The sequence below is a fragment of the Enhydra lutris genome, unplaced genomic scaffold, assembly GCF_002288905.1.
Source record: "Enhydra lutris kenyoni isolate GAN:26980312 unplaced genomic scaffold, ASM228890v2 scaffoldscaffold4, whole genome shotgun sequence".
Lineage (NCBI taxonomy): Eukaryota > Metazoa > Chordata > Mammalia > Carnivora > Mustelidae > Enhydra > Enhydra lutris.
Genome location: NW_019154088.1, coordinates 35534157 through 35548651, shown reverse-complemented (window position 1 = coordinate 35548651; position 14495 = coordinate 35534157). Strand labels below are relative to the sequence as shown.

General features: G+C 40.0%; 1 protein-coding gene across 1 annotated transcript in view; it reads left to right on the top strand.

The window, feature by feature from the left end:
* The first annotated feature begins 5995 nt into the window (after positions 1–5995).
* LOC111140618 (solute carrier family 25 member 21) overlaps positions 5996–14495 on the top strand; it is a 504394-nt gene continuing 495894 nt past the window's right edge. Inside the window, exon 1 of the mRNA XM_022492811.1 lies at positions 5996–6646. Within this exon, the coding sequence (XP_022348519.1) occupies positions 6577–6646 (70 nt within the window). The 5' untranslated portion in view covers positions 5996–6576. The remainder of the gene's footprint in view (positions 6647–14495) is intronic.

Below are 14495 nucleotides of genomic sequence, written 5' to 3'. Positions count from 1 at the left end.
ACACAGAATTGACCAACAACCTAAATAAAGGCTAAAATTATATAGCTATTACAAGAAAATATCAGATTAAATCTTTATTACCTTGGATTTGGCAGCAGATTCTTTGTTTGGCACCAAAAGCATAAAGAACAAAAGAAAAATAGATAAATTGGATTTCATCAAAATTAAAAACTTTTGTGCATCAAAGGACATTATCAAGAAAGCTCACAGAATTGGTGAAACATTGGCTAAACATGTATCTGATAAGAGTTTAATATCCAGAATATATAAAGAATTCTTACAATACAGTAATAAAGACAACCCAATAAAAAAATGAGCAATTGGGTGCCTGGGTGGCTCAGTGGGTTGAGCCCCTGCCTTCGGCTCAGGTCATGATCCCAGGGGTCCTGGGATCGAGTCCTGCATTGGGCTCTCTGCTTGGCAGGGAGCCTGCTTCCCTCTCTCTCTTGCTCTGCCTGCCTCTCCGCCTACTTGTGATCTCTCTCTGTCAAATAAATAAATAAATAAATGAAATCTTTAAAAAAAAAATGAGCAATAGACTGGAATAGATATCTTACCAAAGAAGAGAGATGAACGGTCAACAAGCATGTGAAAAAGATAGCCAACTTCATTGGTCATTGAGGAAACACAAATTAAAGCCACAAATGTGATACCACCTCCTCACACAGACTAGGATGGCTATAATTAAAAAAAAAAAAAAAAAAAAGGAAAATAAGTTTGAGAGAAATGTGAAGAAGTAGGAAAGCTTTACATTTCTTTGGATATATAAAATAGTATAGCCACTGCTGGGACACCTGTGTGGCTCTGTTGGTTAAATGTCTGACTCTTGATTTCAACTCAGGTCATGATCTCAGGGTTGTAGGGTCAGGCCTTGCATAGAGCCTGCTTAAGATTCTCTCTCTTCCTCTCCTCTTCCCACCTTAGTCTCCTACACTGTCAAATAAGGCATCGATTGAAGTCTTCCAGGTTTGTCATCTTATGATTCTAAAAAGTTAAAATAGGCTTCACTTATATGAGTTCTTTTTTACTTAAACCCATGATTCTCCACTAAGGACATTTTTGCCCTGGAGGGAACATTTAGCAAGGTCTGGAGACATTTCTGGTTGTCACAACTGGGGATAGAGTTGCTACTGGCAGCTAATGGGTACAGGCTAGGGATGCTGCTAAAAATACTGCACTGCACAGGACAGTCTCCCACAACAAAGAATTATGTGGCCCAAAATGTTAATGGTGCTATTGCTGAGATACCCTGACTTAATAAACAGAAAATTCATACCAGTCTCACATATGCAATTTGTGACATTGAAGTTAGTGCTTTTCTAACTTCAGATATATAAAATTCCAGATCCAGCTAATCAATTCTTTGTTTACCAAAGTCAAGGATGCTACAAGCTACTTACTCTGAATGATTTTACATTTTGATTTTTTCGTATGGGTAGAAAAGCTAAAATTAAAATTAGAACGTAATAACAACATAACTAGTAATTCAGAAAGAGGCCCTCTAAATTATACTTAGGTTCAAATAATACCTCAAATTCTCAGTATGACTTCAGGCAAGTTACTTAACTAGCCAGTATAAGAATATTTCTGTCACAGGGATATTGTGAATGAGATAATGGGGTATAAGTAAGCATTAAATGAAGGTTTTCGTTATTCCAATTTGCTAGGCAGGCTAAATATGGCTGGAAAGTTTCAGGTTGCTCTTTACTTTTCCAGAATTTCCCTGATATCCCCCTTCCCAATTCTCTTTTGATTTCTTCTTTCTAATCTGCTGTGAACCAAGATATTAGACTTCTTCCCTACCAACCTTTTTTAGAACTGGGTCTAAGACTAGCTCTATGTGAAGTCCTGGAACGCTCCTAAGAGCAAAGTGCATGGCTTTCTGCATGTTGACTGGGTAGAGGCCTTAACTTCTAGGTTCCCAGCTATGTCCCAAATAATAGAAGTCTGTTATATATATGACCTATTATATCACAATAAAATATTGAAAAAAGTTTCCCAAGTAATTATTTTGTTCATTCTGTCCAGCAAAGTCCCTTGGAATTTAGAAATGAAAATCTAATGCACCAGAACCTAAGATCTGTCCTAAAAATACAATATCTTGGTATTTGTAAGGTATGAACCACTGAGAGCTTAGAGTGCTGATAATCAGACCTACAAATTTTAAAACCTGTCTTTCACTTGCAAATAGCATTGCTTCAATATTTGTAATACTTCTGTAAAAGAATATTATGGAATAATAGATCTTTTCACTAGTTTAAGAGTTACAATCTCGTCTATCCATCAAGATTTCTTAATCTTGTGTCCATAAACACTCTTTTCAACTTTCCACTCTATTCTATGATGGACTCCATGTGTGCCAAATTCTACATTTGTGTGTCTGTGTTTTGACACCTAAATAAAAGAATCTTTGGGTGGGGCACCTGGGTGGCTCAGTGGGTTAAGCCTCTGCCTTCGGCTGAGGTCATGATCCCAGGGTCCTGAGATGGAGCCCCGCATCGGGCTCTCTGCTCCACGGGGAGCCTGCTTCCCCCCACCCCCTCTCTCTGCCTGCCTCTCTGCCTGCTTGTGATCTCTGTCAAATAAATAAATAAAATCTTAAAAAAAAAAAAAAAGAATCTATGGGCCTATAGTGGCTATGTATCTTTCAGTGAATGGTATTTTAAAATGTGGGTCCAGTCATAGTACAAGTACCACAGGGTTATACTGTATTTTCTAGTTAGACACTGATGAAGTAAACTTTAAGTCTGAGGAAAACAAAATTTTTCAAAATGAGCAAATACTGTCATTTTATTTATTTAATTTATTTTTCTGTGACTCCACATTTATTAGGAAAAGCACTGTCATTTTAAATATAATTCTTCATTCCTTAACCTATCCCCCAAATGGCAGACACTGCTGATTTTTTCCCAATATGTTCTCCCCTTCTTCCATAATGTTTGTTTTTGTTTTTTCCCTAGACTTACTGCCACACAGCAAAATACTACTTTCCCAATTTCCCTTATATCCCTTATGGCCAAGTTCTAACCAATGAGATCTATGTAATTTCTAGCTCTTTCCTTTTTTTTTTTCTTTTTAAATAATTTATTTATTTATTTGACAGAGAGAGAACACAAGTAGGCAGACAGAGAGAGAGGGAGAAGCAGACTCCCTGCCAAGCAGGGAGTGCCTGACCCTGACGCGGGGCTCCATCCCAGGACCCTGAGATCATGACCTGAACCGAAAGCAGAAGCTTAACCCACTGAGCCACCCAGGCACCCCAATTTCCAGGGCTTTCTTTACCCTGATCTTTCTCCTCTTTCTGCTGGCTGGAACCTTATTCATGGGTTACAACTGGGCTTGCATAAGAAGAAAAATAAATTTCTATCTTATTTAAGTCACTATTATTTTGGTCTTGAATAGTAGCTGATCTAATGATCAAATACAAAAATATAATTCCAAAAAAAACACTGAACAAGTTGTCAGATATTTAAGTTCAGTGAGGATTTTAAGGCTCCTGACAGTTTGTTTTCTAGCCATTCTGCAAACTGATAGATAAATCAATACTTTAATTACGTAGTTCTCAGCAAAGATTAGATGATCAATAATGTAAAAATATAAGCTTGGGGTGCCTCAGTGGTACAGTTGGTTAAACATCCAATTCTTGGTTTGAGCTCAGGTCATGATCTCAGGGGTCGTGAATCCAGCTCTGCCTCAGGGAAGTCTGCCTAAGAATCTCTTCCTTTCCACTTACCCCACCTTTTTACCCTCCTCCCATCCACGTGCAGGGTCTCTCTTTCCAATAGATCCTTAAAAAAAAAAATAAATAAAAATATAAGCTTGATACTTCAGCAGTTTTGCTCTAATATCAGGACATTACAGCTTTATATAAAATAACAATAGAAAGAGTAATTGTGATGGATTAAGTCTAGGGTATCTGACACAGTAGCTCAAATAAATTTTACTTTTTTTTTTTTTCCCTCAGTGCTAAACTTTGCAGCATTCTGATACCGGGCCATAAGCAAATTGGGCTGCAGATAAGAGATACATCCCATAATAAAAGCTCTCAGAATAATGGGTATTTGTTGACTCTGGATGGACACTGGCTAACTCCCAAGCTTCAGAATATTTTTACACCTAGACCCTATACCCTCAACTACTGTAGAGGCATAGGACTAGATTACATGTGACATCAGGCTTTGCTATTTTTTAAAAAACTCAATAAAATCAGTTCAAAGAGGCTAAAAATTGGTAGCAATTTTCTAAAGGTATTTGGAACTCTGCCTAGGAGAGTCTTCTCACTAAATTTACAGGTGTTGATAGACAAAGGTCTTAGTGAGGCCACAAATCTGCATCCACCTCCTCAGGATAAGATATTCAGAGATTAATGTACTGACAGAATTGGTTAAAAGTCTATCTTTATATTGATACAACTGTAAAAAAAAAAAAAGATTATCTTTAAATCTTCACCTGGGAGTATTATTGTATTTCCTAAATTGTGGCCTGTGGCCAATATTTAAATCTATAATCCCACTGCAATTAGAAGAGGGAATCCTGGAATCAAATCCCAGCAATATTATTAACTCATTTATGATGCTGGGAAACTCAGTTTCCACATTGGAAAATGAGGGAAACGTTTTCTGAGGTCTGAAATTCTGATTTTAGTGCTCAGTATCTAATAGGTTCTCAAAATTTGTTGATGTGACTCTATATTGCACTCTGGACCGCAAATTTAATTAGTCAAAAGCTGAAACATTCTTCAAAAGCTTTTATTTTAGTTAAACAGCGAAAATTTCTCTAAACTATTTCTTTGTAAACATTTCAAATTTAGCTATTTAGTCAAATATTTAATCAAATATGAGTAAATTTATTTTGGTATTAACTGATCCACAAGCAGCAAGTCTACCCAACTTCTTACTTTTCTTTTTTTTTTTTTAAGATTTTATTTATTTATTTGACAGAGAGAGAGATCACAGGTAGGCAGAGAGGCAGGCAGAGGGAGAGGGAGAAGTAGGCTCCCGGCTGAGCAGAGAGTCCGATGTGGGGCTCGATCCCAGGACGCTGAGATCATGACCTGAGCCGAAGGCAGAGGCTTAATCCACTGAGTCACCCAGGCGCCCCCGGCAACTTCTTTAACAATTTGCCCGTCAGATATCTAATATTAACAGCTTTTAATAGCTCAGACTCAGAAATAAAAATAAAATACGAAACTATTGTATTTTGCATTTAATTGGAAAGCATATATATTAAGTTTTAACCATATTACATCCCCGATATTCAACTGTTTTTGGTTTTCAAAATTGGCAATATTATATGGTTCAAACTGAATATATTTAGTATTAAATACAACGCTTAAGAAAAAATATGACAACAGGAGTTCCAAATCCTCTCATTCTGCCTTTTACTAGGATCATTTCCTACCTATTAGGGGTGTGGCAGGTATTTTTCTCAAATTTCATAATGGGCCCAGTATGCTTCTGCTGCGCAACTCTGCTTCTAAAATTTCATAACATTGTGTCTCTTCTACATAGCATTTGTAGCTTGTGGTCTAAAAAATAGTATAAATTATTACTTTTTGCCAAATATTCTAAAGGGCTGGTACGAACAATTAAATGTCTTAGAGAAAGAATATACTGATAGTTGCTTAATATTCCTTGATTATTTAGCTCTGTGGTTCACAACCTTTAACGTTCCTAAGCCCTGGAGAACTTACTAAAACACAGGTTTCTGAGCCCTATAACCAGAGATTCTGATTCTGCACATTGGGGTGGGCCATGAATTTGCCTTTCTTACAAACTCTCCCGTTAGGCTTATGTTGCCGGATCTTAAGCTCATACTTCCAGAAACACTGTTGTGGAGTACTGAAGACACTTCTTTGTAACAAGGCCTCTTCTTTATTTTGGTCATTCAGTAAATAAAACTGAAGCTGATGAGGTGTGATAAATTCCCTTACGCCAGAACCCTTTCTTTGTAAAGGACTGCACTTACTTAATTGTAAGGTAATTTTGAATTGATTTGCTCTGACCCAGTCTCTACAGCCCACAGCTGCAGACAGCTAACTCCGAAGGACGCATTCACCTGTCCGGCCTTGAGAGCCTCCCAGAGCGCTGGCTTGCGGGGAGGGCAAGGGTCGCCCCAGCGCCGCTGCAACGCCAGGCTCGCTTCTTTGCAAGCTTTATCAGAGGCCGCCCGTCCAGCTAGACAAACTGTAGGAGACTCCTGATAGCGAAGCGCGTGGGCGCCAATCTAGAAGACCAAACTCGACCCACCGCGGGCGGCCCACCCAACCCCATCCGCGAGTCTTCTCTCCGCCAGCGTCCTTCTTGGAGCCCACCGAGCCTAGCAGGGGTGACAGAGAGCCCCTCGAAGGGGTGCAGCGGGCAGGTACCGACCCGCCAGAGATCACGCAGCGAGCCTGCGCCTTGAGCCGCCACCTCTGAGCAGTCGTCGGATTGCCGCTTCACCGGGAGCCACTTGGCGCTAGGACCTACCCAGAGCCTGCTCTGTCCGGATCCGAGGAGTTCCTACAGGCCCGCACAGAGGCCGGAGAACTCGCCCACTGCTCTCGGCCCACTCCCTCCTGTCCCGCTTGTGAAGATGTCCGCCAAGCCCGACGCCGGCTTCGTGAAAGAGGCTTCTCGCCAGATCCTGGCCGGTGGTTCCGCTGGTAAGGTCGCCCCGCCCCGCCGCGGGCCTGTTGCTTTTCCCTTCGCGTGTTCCGAAAACTTCACTCAGGCCAGTCTCCCTAGAGAAGTTTCTCCCCTGAATTCCGCGCTGCCACGGCAGCGCGGAGCCCGCCGTGTGCAAAAGCAAAGGAGGCCGGGAGCGGGCAGTGGACGCTGGGCCCCCCAGGTCAAGTCCCCTCCGCCCCGCGCCGCCGCTCTCCGGGGCCCCGCCTCCCGGGTGGCGAGCCGGGGAAGCGAGCGAGGTAGCCTCAAGGCCTGCAGCTTGGAGGAGGCCTTTCTGCCTGGCTGGTTACTTTACTTGAAATGATCCAGTTGCGCTCAGACTTCTTCTTGCTCTCAGTTGTAGGAGCTTTTTTGTTCTGGGTAATTCAGGTCTTACAGAACTCCTGTCTCCCTCATTCAGTACAGCCCTCAGGACTCCACAGGTCTTCTCCTTGCAGGGGTGCTTGCTGGGGGTTGGGGGGGGGTGCTCTTGGCGCCTGAAATAGGCATACTAAAATTAAATGCATATGTTAACACAGATAAACACGTTTGGTATAATGGGTTCACGTTAATTTATAGAGAGTTATGCGGTGGGGAAAAAACCTTCAGAAAACATTTGTTAGAACGAATCGTGGAAATAGTTACTAAGTGTGGCTAGAGAAAGTCACCAACCTATGAGATTATGTTGTGTGAATGTGTGTTAAAGATATTTTAAAACAAATTATGAGTTAATTGAAAATTTAATTTTTCCTAACTCTGCTTTTTATTATACATTTATAAAGTAATTACTGTAATTCACTCATCACCATAAAACATTTTTATAAATGTAGAGAGTCTGTTAATAATTTGTACTGTGGCAACTCTAGTAAATCATATTAAGAGTGACTAGATGTCCACTGTTTAACATCAACTAGTAAAATTTATTTTCAAACTTGGACTTTTTATAAAGGCCTATTATAAATTATGACTAGTTATCAGTATGTCATGGACTGCTTGCATCTCAGGAGTACCACAGGCAGCCAGATGTTTCCGTTACTGTCTGTACACTTTCCTAAAGATATTTCATTAATATGACAGTCAAGGCATTCATATCTTATATGTGATTGTGCTTTGTTTGTCCGTAATAATGACTTTAATGGCCCCACTGTCTACTTTTTTAGTTGTTTCCCCAGAGGGATGATGAATTTTCACCAATTTACTCACCATTTGGCCAATTTCACAATGTCCAAGACTCTGCCAGCTGTTCCCAACTTAGTTGATTTAGAGTCCACGACCCTGATCAAAGAAAACTTAGCTGTCCCAACAGGACAATAAGGCTAATTGGTGAACATCCTACCCTATGACTAATGATTCAGAAACATCTGTAATTGGCTTGGATGATCATACTCTATTTTGGACACAGCTGAATTCCGGGGATGAGTGTTGATCAAACTGTAATCCTGCTTACACTGTTTTGGATGATAAACATCTGGCACAAATATGTGTGATTCCATCATGTTCTTAACGGTTGTAACTAATCTGAATGAAAATTAATACATTTCTAAGAGAGTAAACATAGTATAGTTGATTTATATATTTTGTACTATGTAATTTTGATAAATGACTAATTTATACTTTCATCATAGTGTAGAAAAAGAGTCATGTTTTCTTCTATTTGGGCAATATCATTTCATAAAATTTTATATTTATTGGACTTTAATAAATGCATACTAATCATATTATATATACTAGGCCAAGGGCCAAAAAGAAATTAATATACAAGAGAGGTGGAATTTTAATAAATATAGAAAATCCATTTGAATCTCTAGGGCTGGGGTTCTGATGACTGATAATGTCATCAAACGCAACTCCTCTGTATGCATTATATGACCTTTTGAGGGTTAAGGTTAACAGTGCATTCTGGTTTTCTTAAGGGGAAAAAAAAAGCTGGGAAGGTTTATTGGAGAAGTACCATATCTCATGGAATTCAAGGTCTTGATGCATTCCTGGAAGAGACTGCCATCAGGAGCTAGAGCACTGAGGGGAACTCAGGAAGTCAACTCTTGCCATCTCTTACCCTTCCTCACTTTGTCAAGGGGTTAAGCATTTCCAAGGCAGCAGAGTGGTGGTTAATAATAGGGTCACAGGTGGGGTGCCTGGGTGGCTCAGTTGGTTAAACGACTGCCCTCAGCTCAGGTCATGATCCTGGAGTCCCTGGATCGAATCCCACATCAGGCTCCCACCTCCACGGGGAGTCTGCTTCTCCCTCTGACCTTCTCCTCGCTCATGCTCTCTCTCACTGTCTCTCTCTCTCTCAAATAAATAAATAAAATATTAAAAAAAAAATAATAGGGTCACAGGTAATACTAATACAGTTGTTGGGACGGCTTGCCATACTTCCATAAATTTGCCTATTAAGGAGTAAATATGCCCAAATGGATTCAGACAGTTAATTACTTATAAAGATGGGAAAAGCAAGTCATTATGGTGTCAGTTCCCTGGGTCCCATTTTCCACGGATGACACCAAACTGAAGGGGCCTGATGATACACAGTATGAGTGATAGGTCACTCTGGTGTTGGGAAAGCGCGTCAACCATAGCCAGACAGTCTTACCCACTTACACTGAAGGCTGCAACTTTCCCTAAGTGCAAGTGTGGTGGCAAGCTTTGTATTCAACTGACACTAGGGAGATAGACGAGAAATGGCCTTCTGACAGTCTTCCATGAGATAACGGGAGAAACTGCTTCTCAGCTCTTCCCCACCCGTCTGCTTATCTTCCCTTAGGGCAGAGGAAATCACAGGGCATTCTGCCAAGAATCAGGTTAGACTGTGGCCTACCCTTCCTGTAGGGTTATTTGGAGATGTGCAAGGTTGTCAGCATGCCAGGCTGTGGAACTCTTTCCCTGTGCTCTTCTGGTGCCTTCGTTAGTCTTTTTTTCTTACAATTGACTGCTCTTTCCCACTCTCCCATCTACAGGACAGAGTGTGGTTCCTAACAGCTCTTGAATTTACATGCTCTTGACTTCCGTTCTGTAGAGACAGTGAGGGACTGACTTGCTTTTTTTTTTTTCAGTGTTTGAGTAAAAGCATGGGAAAGACTAAAGATAACCCAATTTTGGACATGGACCCACCTTTGCCACCAATCAGTTGTGCTGCCCATGTGGATGAGTGGGGCAGCAGTGGGCATGGAGACTTCAGGGGAGATTTATCTTACAGAGAAGCCAGACACATCATGAGATGGATAATAGATGTCTTTCATCACGATATACGTCTTTCATTATAAGATGGTTGGTGATATTTGTATTTAAAAGACCAAAGAGATCAATGCACTGACAGTTGCTCGGACAGTATATATCTAAAGACTGGCCTTGAACTTGTAGCTATAAGTAATATATAAAGTTATTTTTAACCAATGGTAATTTTGTTTTATAGTTTTATACGATACGAGCTATGCTCAAGACAAGTCAATATGAATTGAAGTTTTACAGAGCAGGCTTCCAGTCTGTATTTTCAGCTTCAGGTAATCACTTAAGATTCACATGAAAGAATAGAACCCAATGATGAGAGCTTCAGGAAGATCAGCAAGGCCAAACACTGCAGAAGGGGTAAGGATGTGAGTGAGAAGAGGCCATTATATTACACCCTAGGTCTGTGGATGAGCAGCAGCAGGCACATGGTAGCACTGGAAGCTTGCCTAAAAAGTAAGATCTCAGGCTCACTCCAGACCTGCCATATCAGAATCTGCATTATAGGAAGGACTCCAAGTCACTGGTCTGCTCTTTCCAGTTTTAGAAGCACTACATTAGAAGACCTTTGAGGAAAAGAGATTTTATAGAAGGGAACCAGATTGGCAGAGGATTACAAGTTAAAGCATTCTTGGTTTTCATTGCTGACCAGAGAGAGAAGACTGAATTCTGTACACCTTATTATATGCTCCCAATTTAGCTGTCAGTCTTATTTTCCTCCTCTCCTACACATGCTATTCAGTTTCTGCTAAATAGATCTGTTCACCATACTTGAATATTACCTGTACCTTTGCACTTTAAATCACAATGCCTGGAATGTCTTCCTCTTATTTTCTCTACCTATTGAAATCCTATCTATTTTCCAAGGCCTAACTTGAATATGATTTTCTGCATGAATGTTTCCCAGATGTCCTCTACAGCCTCATCCAGCTTAACATTCTCATTAACATGTGAATGGCACAAGTAATCAAAATAACTAACATTTATTGAGTAAATACTAACTGGTAGACTCAGTTCTAAACTTTACATGTATCAGCATGTTTAATCCTCATCACAACTCCAGGATGAAGAAACTGATGCACAGAGGGCCTAATTAATTCGCCATTGGTTGCATAAGCATGCAACCATTTCTGTTGGAAATCAGGATAGGAGAGGGATGAGAAAGATATTTTTTCCATCGTCAGACGTTTTTAGAATTTGGAGAGATCAAATCAAGTCTATCCCTTACTATTTCTATATTTCTTAATAGTTTACATCCCTTAAAAGAGCTATTTTATCTACAAATACAATTCTTAAGACTTTCTGCTAAATAGTATATTTCTCTTTCTAAATAAATTCGGGTGTATAGGTGCAAAATTAGTTTTTAGCCAAGAGAAAGTTCTCAATCCATCTAGGGCCTAAATGTGCAGTTGGGCATGTTACATACTGAAAAAGGGCTCTGGCCACTGGAGCAAGTGGGAGCTGAAATCTGATTCATAATCCATGTATCTTAGAGTTATAGATGAATCCATCTGGGGGAGTAGGGACGTCTTTTTCTTTTTAAAAAAATTTACTTATTTTTAAATTTAAATTCGATTAATATATAATATACTAGTTTCAGAGGTAGAGTTCAGTGATTCATCAGTCTTATATAATACCCAGTGCTCATTAAGTCACATGCCCTCCTTAATGTCCATCACCCAGTGACCCCAACCCGCAACCCCTCACCTCCAGGAACCCTCAGTTTGTTTCCCAAGATTAAGAGTCTCTTATGGTTTGTCTCCCTCTCTGATTTCATCAGTTTTATTTTTCCCTCCCTTCCCCTATGATCCTCTGTTTTGCTTCTTATTACACATATGAGTGAGATCATATGATAATTGTCTTTCTCTGACTGACTTATTTCACTTAGCTTAATATCCTCTAGTTCCAAATGGCAAGATTTCATATTTTTTGTTGGCTGAATAGTATTCCATTGTATACACACATACCACATCTTCTTTATTCATTTATCTGACGATGGACATCTGGGCTCTTTCTATAGTTTGGCTATTGCAGACATTGCTGCTATAAACACTGGGGAGCAGGTACCCCTTCTGATCACTACATTTTTATCTTTGGGGTAAATACCCAGCAGTGCAGTTGCTGGGTTGTAGGGTGGCTCTGTTTCCAACTTTTTGAGGAACCTCCATCTGTTTTCCAGAGGGGTTGTACCAGCTTGCATTCCCACCAGCAGTGTAAGAAGGTTCCCCTTTTTTTGCTTCCTTGTCAACATCTGTTGTTTCCTGACTTGTTAATTTTAGCCATTCTGATCAGTGTGAGATGGTGTCTCATTGTGGTTTTGATTTGCATTTCTCTGATGCTGAGTAATGTTGAACATTTCTTTCATGTGTCTGTTCATCTTTTTGTGGGTCTTCTTTGGAGAAATATCTGTTCATGTCTTCTGCCCATTTCTTGATCTGATTATTTGTTCTTTGGATGTTGAGTTTGATCAGTTCTTTATAGATTTTGGATACTAGCCCTTTATCTGATAAATACCTTCTCCCATATGCAAATACCTTCTCCCATTCTGTGGATTGTCTTTGATTTTGTTGACTGTTTCATTTGCTGTGCAAAATCTTTTTATCTTGATGAAGTCCCAGTAGTTCATTTTTGTCTTTGTTTCCCTTACCTTTAGAGACATGTCTAGCAAGAAGTTGCTGCGGTTCTCCTCTAGGATTTTGATGGATTCCTGTCTCATTTAGGTCTTATATGCATTTTGAATCTATTTTTGTGTGTAGTGTAAGGAAGTGGTCCAGTTTCATTCTTCTTCACGTGACCATCCAATTTTTCCAACACCATTTGTTGAAGAGATTGTCTCTTTTCCATTGGACATTCTTTCTTCTTTTGTCAAAGATTAGTTGACCATAGTGCTGAAGGTCCATTTCTGGGTTCTCTATTCTATTCCATTGATCTATATGTCTGTTTTTGTGCAAGTACCATACTGTCTTGATGATGACAGCTTTGTAATAGAGCTTGAAGTCTGGAATTGTGATCCCTCCAGTTTTGGTTTTCTTTTTCAACATTCCCCTGGCTATTTGGGGTCTTTTCTGTTTCCAAACACATTTTAGGATTATTTGTTCCAGCTCTGTGAACAAAGTTGATGGTATTTTGACGAGGATTTTCCTTGAATGTACAGATTGCTCTAGGTAGCAAAGACATTTTAACAATATTTGTTCTTTGTGTTGTGATGAGCACTGGATATTATACACAATTAACGAATCATTGAACACTACATCAAAAACTAATGACATAGTATATGTTGGCTAATTTAAGAATATAATTGAAAAAAAACAAAAAAACCACGAATATTTGTTCTTCTAATCCACGAACATTTTTTTTTTCATTTCTTTTTGTCTTCCTCAATTTTTTTCATGAGTGTTCTGTAATTTTCTGAGTACAGCTCCTTTGCCTCTTTGGTTATGTTTACTCCTAGATATCTTATGGTTTTTGGCATAATTGTAAATGGGATCGATTCCTTCATTTCTCTTTCTTCTATGTCATTGTTAGTGTATAGAAATGCAACTGATTTCTGTGCATCAATTTTATATCCTGCCACTTTGCTGAATTCCTGTATGAGTTCTAGCAATTTTGGGGTAGAGTCTTTTGGGTTTTCCGCATAGTATCATGTCATCTGGGAAGAATGAGAATTTGACTTCTTCTTTGCCCATTCAGATGCCTTTTATTTATTTATTTGTTGTTGGTGTTGTCTGATTGCTGAGGCTAGGACTTCTAGTACTGTGTTGAACAGCGGTGGTGATAGTGGACATTCCTGCCATGTTCCTGACCTTAGGGGAAAAGCTCTCAGTTTTTCCCCATTGGGAATGATATTTGCTGTGGGCTTTTCCTATATGGCTTTTATGATATTGAGTTATGTTCCCGCTATGCCTACACTGGTGAGAGTTTTAATGAGGAAAGGATGCTCAACTTTGTCAAAGGCTTTTCCTGCATCTGTTGAGAGGATCAGATGGTGCTGAGACATCTTTTTCTGTTTCTCACAATGACCAAAGGGATTGGTAGCAACCTGACAGCAATACTAATAGACTACCCCCCCCAACTCGCTAGAGTTCCAAGGTCCCTTAGGCCACAGTATTTCATGTCATTACCTGTCTGCTCACCAGTAAGGCTCCAGGAAGTTTCCCTTCTATGAACATCTCTTCCTTGGAGCCAGGAACTTAGCTTTACCTCAGACCTTCCCATTCTTCCTAATAACCAGTTTGGATTCTTCCATGTGTTTCCAAAACTCATGGGGTTCTTATTTCCCAAGTCATGTAGAAGTCTTTAAGATTCACTCAGATGAGTATTCTCTCCAAGTTCTCAATGGGCTTTTGCCTCTGACTTCAGAGTTTTCCAGAGTCTCTGACAGGTCCTCTTGGATCCCTGAGAGACCCTCTCTCACCAGAGCCTGTCAGGGTTCCTCCTGAGGCCTTGCATAGGCCCTGTCCACACTGAATTCCCTTGCACAGTGGTGTCTCTAAGACCCTTCCTGTCCTGTCTCCCTGAATCTCATACTTATATTCACAGAAGTCTTCCATTGCCACTAGGAGAACTTCCTAGAGCATTTCCCCTCCTTACATCTTTTACATGATCACTGTTCATGCAGGACAC